The 9,819-nt window shown below is 45.5% G+C and overlaps 1 protein-coding gene across 3 annotated transcripts in view; it reads left to right on the top strand.

Moving 5' to 3' along the window:
• The first annotated feature begins 919 nt into the window (after positions 1–919).
• The window catches only part of lmo3 (LIM domain only 3), a 52,678-nt gene continuing 43,778 nt past the window's right edge, over positions 920–9,819 (top strand). Inside the window, exons 1-3 of one of the 3 annotated variants that reach the window (XM_040015069.1) lie at positions 922–2,218; positions 4,207–4,312; positions 6,599–6,812. In XM_040015069.1, the coding sequence (XP_039871003.1) occupies positions 4,288–4,312; positions 6,599–6,812 (239 nt within the window). In that variant the 5' untranslated portion in view covers positions 922–2,218; positions 4,207–4,287. The other 2 variants (XM_040015070.1, XM_040015071.1) reach the window with 2 other exon arrangements.

Below are 9,819 nucleotides of genomic sequence, written 5' to 3'. Positions count from 1 at the left end.
GCAGCCCTGACAGAGCCAGTATCCGAGGTTCGACTAACGGGCGGACTCTCCTCTCCAGCACCCTGGCATAGTGTGATCCCCCTGTAGTTGGAACACACCCTCCGGTCCCCTTCTTAAAGATGGGGACCACCACCCCGGTCTGCCAGTCCACAGGTACTGCCCCTGATCTCCACGCAACATTACAGAGGCGTGTCAACCAGGACAGCCCTACAACGTCCAGAGCCTTCAGGAACTCGGGGCGGACCTCGTCGACCCCAGGGGCTCTGCCACCAAAGAGTTGTTTAACTGCCTCAGTGACCTCGCCCCCAGAGATTGGCGGGTCTCTCCCCTCGTCCCCAGATGAAGAAGACGTGTCAGTGGGATTAAGGAGGTCCTCGAAGTATTCCTTCCACCGCCTGACGATTTTCTCAGCCGACGTCAGCAGCGCTCCGCCAGCACTACACACAGCGCAGGTAGAGCACCGCTTTCCCCTCCTGAGTCGCCTGACGGTTTGCCAGAATCTCTTCGAGGCAGTCCGAAAGTCTTTTTCCATGGCCTCTCCGAACTCCTCCCACACCCGAATTTTTGCTTCCGCCACCGCCCGCGTCGCGTTCTGCTTGGCCTGTCGATACCTATCAGCTGCCTCCGGAGTCCCACAGGCTAACCAAGCCCAGTGGGACTCTTTCTTCAGCCTGGTGGCTGGAAATAGAAATGTTAGTTTTTAAATTTCATCCATTTTTTTTGAATATATATAAAACAATAAACATCAAAGTTTTTCTGTACTTAGACACATTTATCATGTAGAAAAATGAATGCATGTGTTTGAAACTGCACTTCTTTAGCTTACGTTGAGATCAGGGATTGAGTTTGATCAGTTAGGACCAAAGTGGACTCGATGTAAAATGAGTTCCTGAAGCAGACGATCGGGACAGGGCAAACACTGCCAGTTAGCCACCGGCCTTTAACTTGTGCTGGGAGGCCTGCGGGTGCACGCCATGTTGATATCTCCTGTTATGAAAACATTCTCACATGGCAACAGTATGTGTCCCGTTTCCTGACATCCTGAAAAACTATCTTGTTACATTTGTGAAAACTTAAAGATCTGGGAACAATATTTTATTACTTTTCATCATAAACAGTTTTTTACGTGATGCCAAAGTAGGACATTCTACTCGACCGCTTTCTGTTTCAACATTGGGGCTACAGGAGTGACACTGACTGGCACTATTAAGCTACATTATCACGACTCTGTAGCTCCTGGCATCTCCACCCAACACCTTTTCTATTCCAAGTTGGCATCAGAGGAATTATTTGAGGTAAAAGATGAAGACAAATATTACCATTAGGATGTTTTATGGCGTATGTCGACTCAGTTTCCCCCCTCGCTCGCTCTCCCTTTTTTCCATCTGTGCCACTCACTTTCTCTCTGTCTCCCAACGGGGATGAAAAGGCAAGGAGAGAGAAAGGAGGAATAGAAAACTGAGTGAGCGCTGTCAATAGCAGTGAGTTCACTGCTAATCTGGCTACACTACAAAGGTTAGCAGATCTGACTGTCAATAGTGTCTTGTGGGGAGGAGGGAGGAGACACGGAGGTGAGGTGGTGTAGGGAGGGGTGGTCGCTTTGAGAGAAAGAGATACTTTGATATTTCGGAATGTTAGAAGGGTGAATGTGGAGAACTGGAGGTTGGGGATCTAATTACCGGGCCATAATTGGGGGCTGGGGAATAGGTTGCCGTCCTCTCAACTCGCTGCAGATCAATTATGTTAAGAGAACATCTGTAAGTAGAGCTTAATGAGGTCCATTAGAGCAACATGCGCTGCCTTCCCTAACGGTGCTTGTCAGCTTCTTGGATGAGCTGGAGTGTGCTGCTGACTGGGGACCTGGTGGAGGGGCTTAAATAGGAGAGGAGGCTCGACTGTGCGCTGCTTTTCCCTGTCAGAGAAACAGAGAGACACACAGAGATACAAGCAGGGAAGGAGAAGGGGGAAAGGGATGCTCTGTGAGAGAGCTGCAGGAGCCACAGAGCAGCGAGGGGAGCAGAGTTTAGGGTCAAAGCTCAGCTATTAACAGTTATCAAACCATAAAACTTTGGCGGCAAAGTTTTCTTTAGAAAAGCGGGAGCTGGCCGAGCTCTCACAAAGTTACCTTCTGGAGATTTTCATTCAAAGTCAAGAGAACACAGAAGACGAAACCACGGCAGTATTTGTTTTGGGCATCCCTGGCTGTAGCTCCTTCAAGGTATGTGTTATCAGTGCTCTGCTTCTCTTGGTTCTAAGTCAAAGCTTAGCCCCAGCGAGGGCTGCGTGTAAAGAGCTGGTTGAGCTCCCAGGGAAGAGATCGGATGGAAATGTAGCAGATTTGCTTCTTCCTGAAATGTCATGTATGCAAGGCTGTTCAGAGCGTGTCTGGTTTTGGTGCAGGTTCGTTTACAGGCTGATGGTTGGGGTCATAGCGTGTAGCAGAAGTCCCCTCTCTCCGGTTTTGCGTTTGGCAGAGTACTGTATGGTGCATGACAAGACCCGGCTAGCCGCGCGATGCTCACCGCTCCCCCCGCTCTCCACATACACTCCTGCTTTCTGTCTTCATCTTATATTCATACGGAGAATGAATAATTGGCTGAACACAGCAAGTGAAAGGAGGGTGGAAGGGCACCAGGAGAGGGGTGGAAGCCTCACACACACTGCAGCAGATTGCATGATTACCGAGATAGGCCTCCTTGAAATAATTCAATCCATGACAAAACCTAATTACTGGCAGGTAATACCCTGTCAGCTTTAATGCATCTCATCACTCATAATGGCGCGGAGAGCATTTTATGACCCAACTCATTATTGCTGCATTTTTGGCTGGAGTCGCATGCCAACTATTGACTTGTGTCTCCTCCTTCAGTGCCTTCCACACTTTCATTTGTCTATCATCATATTTATATGACACATCTGTGTGTGTGATAGGGAGCAGTGGTGCGGTGGGGAGGAAGGTATGGGGTAACCATACCGTGACACTCGGGCCTCCTCGCTGCCTCGTCTCATCTAAACTAGGTCGCTAATTGATGCACGACTTGACACGGAAAACTGGCGAATGCATTTGTCCTTTAATACAAGAATGATTAAAAGCAACTATGGCGAGATGATAATCAGAGTTGTTGATGTTAACCCAGCTGGAGACCTCCCTTTGCCACAGGCTGGTGTAATCACAGAGCCATTATATGCACTGTGATGTTTGCATTTTCTCACACTAGTCTTTTACCAAACAAAAGTGCAAGTTTTTCTCTTTTTGGGGGCTTAAACTCGGACTGATCTTTTTAAATGTTAATAATTAGAACCCTGTGCAGATGTACTGTAGGCTGAAATAAACAATGCAAGGAGTTACCTCTGTGACTCTCTGAGAGCTGCTCATCTCAATATTAGTGTCAGTGTTAGGAGTAAACTGCTCTACCTACACGTGGACTATTGCATTTGCTCCTGTATCTATAATGTAGACCCTCTACACGCACCCGTGGCTCCAAAATCAAAGAAAGTGGGCGTGTACGGGAGGCATCCTTTAACCAAACAGCTGCTAATAATTGATCATATCGTGTCACTGCTGAGAAGACTGGAGGTGGGAGAATAATAAGAGAAACTTCAGTCTGACAGACCCGAGCTCCCTGCAGCTTCCACCTGTAGCTAGCTGCTGACACACCAAGCAGTCGCTCCTGGAAGTCTTTGTTTCCAAGCTCCGGGTCAATGTGGCGACCTGCGCTGCCAGTTGCTCCAACTCTGGCAATCTGTAGCTGCTTCAATTCGCTGCTTTAGTTTAGGCTTCGGTTGAAACTTGCTGAGAGAGGTGAGTGGTCAGAAGAATGAGCCTTACTGAAAACAAAGGTGGCAGAAATAGCGTCGAAAACAAGTCTTCATACGTGTAAGAGTTTGGGAAGAGCGCGCTTACTGCTCGGTGAGGGAGCCGCTGTGCGTAACCTCTGCTCTGCCTGCTGATGAGCCAAGCAGCATGCAGCAGGAGCCGCTGTGATGAGGTTGCCAGTGTCGTGGAGGGGAAGCATCTCTTTGTCGTTCTGTCATTCGCTGCCTGCCTCTCTCTGCGCACCGATAAACGTGCTCTCACACACTGTGCGACGCCCGACGGGAGCAAACGCATCCGCCTGCGTTTTATTAGCCGGTGTTTCTCCTTCTCTTCATTCCACTTTGGCCGCCGTGCTGGATTGTTCCCTCTCTAACAAAGCCTGATCTCAGTCTGCCTGCAGACAGCTGATCTCCGGTCCAGGCGGTTCCGGGTTGCATGGTGGTGCTTCGGCTGCTCCAGCGGCTCAACAAATGCAGAAAAGGGAGAAAAGTTTCGGTAAGACGCTTTCTTTGGCTTCGGCTTGTATGAACGGAACGTTTTCTGTGTGCTTGGAGTGTTCTGCGACGACAAGTTACAGCATCTCTGCGTCGAAGGCGACGCGTTCACATCTGACCTGCTTTTGCTAGAAACGATCCATTATCTAACTTGCCTCATTTTATCGAGAGCACCTCACGAATGCGTGAGAGCGGTGTGCGTTTTGTCAGTAATTAAACGGCAGACAGGTCCACACGGTGCTGTTCCATGTGTTTGTGCGAGGTGCGTGGAAATGCGAGTCTGTGAAATCCGTCATTGGCCTCTAACGATAATGCGCTCCCACGACAACAGTGATTAAACTCGGGGTGAAAACGCGAGCATCAGCTCGCACTGGAACACCGTTGTTGTCTCTGTTCGCCGTCCTCCATTCGTTCGGGATTCACACGATGATACACGATGATGCTGCGGACGCGCAGCAGCAGCAGCTTAGAAGCCCACAATGAACGGGGGAAAGGGAGGCTACGAGCCAGCAGCAAGTGAACAGATATGATTAGTACTCCGAGCTTTCTTTGGGAGCTTTTGTTCAGCACTTCCCCGGCAATCGAAAAAGCGAAGCGGCCACATTCCTGCCGTGCTTCCCCCCTCTCTGCCGAGTTTATGGCACAGTAAAAGGGCTGTGGAAACTCTTGCTTCTTTTGGTTTGGTAATGAGTCGCGGGGACTTTGTAGTGTTAACGAGGCCGGACGGATCAGTGCCGCTGAACGGGCGCGGGGGAGCAGCCATGCGCTCCGTTCTCTAAATCCAGCCAATTAACAAATCGGCAGCCCCAACACAACACAAACGAGCTGAGCCGCCTCCCGCACCGCGGCGAGAAAAACTAACTTTTTACAGAATTTGTGGGAGATTAAAAGGACGCACATCTGTTTTTACAGATTATTAATAGTTTGTAAACACATGTCATTCAAACTGCATCGTTTCCTGCTGCTGAACACATTCAACGCAGTTTTCATGTGACATTTAAACACGATGGAGGACGCTGTGTTTCTTCCAGTGAACAGCAGGTTCAAGTTATCTGGTAGTAAATACTGATCAGTCTGCACTTACAACTAAGCCAACTAACATAATAAAACGATGTTAGTAACCTCAAAGGACAAACGACTACAGCGACACGGTGCAGCCCTCAAACTCTGACAGGTTTTAATATTTAAAGATGACCCGAGCTAAACACGCAGCTTAAACACTGGTCTGTGTGTGTGGGCGGGGGTGGGGGACAAAGGGGAGTGGGACCGTGCCACTCCTCGGAGAATGGCAGGAGAATACTAATTCCAGCCTCATGCAAAAACTCAGTGACCCCCACCTTCTCACCGCCTCAACGGCCCAACAAAGGCTTCCCATAGTTAGCTCAGGCCAAACAATACAGGCCACTGCAAACCTCCTCGGCTCTAACCACACCCCCAAAGACTAAGGTGCAAAAGAGCTGGGAAACTGTGGCGTGGGGTCTGTGTGGGCATGCACTGAAACTCAGTGTTTTCATTCATCGTTGTGTAAAAGCTGCTCTGCCTGGACATAATCAAATGTAAGGCAAACATGTGTGCTAAGGTCAGAAAAGTGTCGGGTTCCTGTAAGAAGTGTTTCTTTAATCAAACAATGCACCACATCCTGCTCTGACTGATGTGCTAATCAGGGAAACTGTTGTTTCAGTCTGAATTATAAATGTTGCACAGCTCGTCTTTACTGTAACACCTTTATGGAAGCTGCTGCAGTCTTTGCACTAAACCTCATTCTGGATCTCTTTGAACTGCTCCCTGATTCACAGCAGCTTTGCATGTTTGATTTGCCAGATTTTTCTTACAACAGGTGCAAAAGCCCAAAGGTATTTATGTCTTCTCTGGACGGCCGATCTGTAAACCACTACACTACGGAGCTCTTATTGTAAATATTCCCAAATAAAGGAAAACACCACACGCACATACCTACAACATACATACATGTAGTAAATGTCATCACAGTTCACAATTAAAAAGCAAATCTGTAACTCTGAGCATTTTGTGATAACACTGACTGTACAAACACGACAGTGTAAGACTGAGGGCTGCATTAAAATCAAAGCACATTATCCCTGATTTTATGTCTTATTTCACTTTTCTTGTCAATGTTTTTAATTGCCATGATTTTAAACAGTGCATTACATGTATGTAACTAGTTCTCTGTTTATCCAGGTTTTGATTTTTTTCATTTAATCGTTCTGTGATCCTTCATGTGTTTACCTGCTCGATGATTTTAAAGCTTTGTTTGTGCTTCTCCCAGGTATACAAATGCTTTCCGTCCAGCCGGACACCAAGCCTAAAGGCTGTGCCGGCTGTAACCGGAAGATCAAGGACCGCTACCTGCTGAAGGCTCTCGATAAGTACTGGCACGAGGACTGCCTCAAGTGTGCCTGCTGTGATTGCAGACTGGGCGAGGTGGGATCCACTCTGTACACCAAAGCCAATCTCATCCTGTGTCGGAGAGACTACCTACGGTAAGAGAGACCGCTGACGTTTTGGCAGTAAGCGAACGCAGCACACCAAGTGTTAAATGTTCGATTGTATTTTCAATGTGTATTTTATTTTTATCTTCTTAGTATTTTGTTTCATATATAATCTTTTTAAACAGGCACTAGTAACCATCACAGGAGTGTGAGCCAATCTTCCTAAATTGGTTCCAGGTAGTAACTGCATCGGTGTATCGGAATAACAAGGCTCAGTTTTTAAAGAATTATGTACATAAAAGACTGACAGCATGATGTTACAATATTAATGTAACTACTCGCTGAAATGTGATGATTTTATTGGAAATGGCAGCAACTCTGATATTGAAACATTATCATGATTAATAAAGTTAAAAGGTAATAAAGTGCCTGAAGAACTTTTACTTGATTTTCCGCACAGAAACAGTCCGACCCATAAATAGAAACGTTATGTCACATTAGCAGAGACACGTCCTTTATAGCTTCTCTCGCCTACAAACTGGGACATGATGGAGTATTTCACTACTGTGACGGCAACTGCAACATAAGAACTGTTGTTACTAAATTTAAAAAAGGAAACTTATTCGTTTGTATCTAAAAATGTGAATATTTTATTTTCATTTATGACCCTTTCAGACTCTGTCTCCGTGGGCACGTGTGTGATAAGTACAAAAACAGCAGAAAATAAATAAGTTAGTGATTCTGTAACAACAGTCACAAAGAGTCAAAGCACCGGAAACAAACCTCGTCACAGTAATTCATTATCTCTCGAACCTAATTGGTGCACAGCAACATTTCATTATGACCAAACGATTCATGCTCTCTTTTTGTGTAATATTTTATCTATTTATCAGTGTGTGCGTTTCAGTAGTACTGTGTAACCAAGTGTGTTCACGTGGTCTGCATATTCCCTGGAACAGACTGTAGTTTCGATACGTACAAATAGAAATAGAAGATTTTATTTGGCAGAAATCGAGTGTTTCTGTGCTCCTGTATAGAAACACAATCGTTGGTATATTTGTAAGTATAACTGATAATAAAACACTGGATAATTTAACTTCTTTAAATGGGAATAAAATCTGGAACTAATCATTTTTTAATTTTACAGACAAGGTTTTAATTATTTTTTTTTTTTAACACTGCAATGAATTGTTTTTTCATCCACTGTAATGCAGTAAACATTAGCAACAGTAAGTGTTTCCCTTCTAACAATCATCTTTGTAGCTACAGCTTTTGAATAAATCAAACATTAATTATCCATCAGGGTCGTGGGTGGCTGGAGCCAATAAAAATGAATTATTTCCAATTAAAATCTTTTTAAAGAATGTAACTATTATTAAAATTTCAAATATATCCATTTCTGACTTTACGTCATCACAAAGACGATTTTGAAGATACTGAAACACTTTAAGTTCGATCCTTTCTGTGTTGTCGTGGCCTCCTGTGGGCTGATGTCAGGAAACAGCTGCTGTTGTTTTTGAAGTTACGTTCATGTTAAATCAGCTTGTAGTTTATGGCGAGCCGCCATTACAACCTTGAAGTTTAATCTGCATTCGGTTTGTGAAACTGTTTAATTTTTGGATTTGTGAGAATGAAAGTTTTGTAATTTCACATCGATGCTTAGCGCTGTGATGAGGTCACTCTTCTGTTTTAGCTAAATGTTTTAATGGAGTTCGAGTAGGATATGAAGACATGAAGGTTTCTGACAGCGTTACGTTTCTTCTTTGCAGCTCTTCCATCAAAGTCGACTGAACGAGACTTCAGTCTCAGCTGATGCAGGTTTATAAACAGCACATTTGCATAATGACTGAAAGCAGCACCTCTGACTAACGGTGAGCCGCAACGTCAGTTTCATGGTCATTAATACGGAAATTATCATGACCATTGATCAACAGCCACACTGATCAATGGTCATTGTTAATCGGCGGTGCTGGTTTCAGATGAACAGATTCAACTTTTGGGACTGACAATAAACCGTTCATGGAAGCTGTAGCAGAGTTCATGCTGTCATAGCATCACAGGGGTAACGGGGTAAAATGAGCATGTTGTGGGTGTTGTCCCCAGTAGTGTTAGAGTTCAACACCTGAGAGAGCATGCCCGGACCGAATCAGCATCACGTCCCACAAAACCTGATGTTAGCGGGTTTGTTTGCAGAGAGAAGTGGCTGCAGTATGCTGCACTGTGATCATGTTCTCACATCCTCGGCCAGTTTGACAGCTATGGACAAATTTATTAATAATAGTAAACGGATTGTTCCTTGTGCAGCGTTTTGGTTTGGGGTTTTTGTCCTGTCCAAGCAGAATTATGGTCTGAATCCTTTGTTGTGTCAAACATATTTGCTCTCCCAGGAGGAGCACCGTAGCCTCGCTGTAGGCTCCTCTTGTTAACATTTTTGTTTTATTTATTTACTTTATTATTCATATTGTCTTGTGGATGTTATGCTGCATCAGTCGGGGGGCGAACACCAGACTGAACAATAAGCAAAGAAATAGAAAAAGGAGAATCCCCCAGAACAGATCCCGGGCCCCCAGGAGGCCGCTAGACTTACGCAGACCCCCAGCAAGAGACACGGGGAGCTGGGGCTGCAGCTGAGCACCACCAGCCACGTGATGGAAGTGATCAGTGCGGACCAGAGAGAAATACACTCGTCCAACCACTGAGTAATATACAAACTGGGCATAGGGCAGTGAGGACTGTATGTGTGATGTATTTGTTTCCATGTTAGCTTTGGCTACGATGCACAGCTTGGCTGAGGCTGGGATACACGTGTGGACAGCTGCTATTCAACAAACCTGCTGTTGTTCATTCCAGATTTTGAAAATGTTGTATTCACTTTTCATGCCATGACAGAACATTTAGTTGATTTAACCTGTGATATCATCTTCTGCCATATTTAGTAGAGGAATATAGTTCAATAGTGTTACGTTCTTTGTCTGGGCGTGTATTGAACGCAACAAGAAACTGGCCCACTCCCACTCCCACTCCACCAAAGCAAGAACACAAACAGTATCTTTTAAAG

The sequence above is a fragment of the Simochromis diagramma genome, unplaced genomic scaffold, assembly GCF_900408965.1.
Source record: "Simochromis diagramma unplaced genomic scaffold, fSimDia1.1 OVJJ01000453.1, whole genome shotgun sequence".
Lineage (NCBI taxonomy): Eukaryota > Metazoa > Chordata > Actinopteri > Cichliformes > Cichlidae > Simochromis > Simochromis diagramma.
The sequence above is the reverse complement of the archived record's forward strand: the minus strand, read 5'-3'. Positions and strand labels throughout refer to the sequence as shown.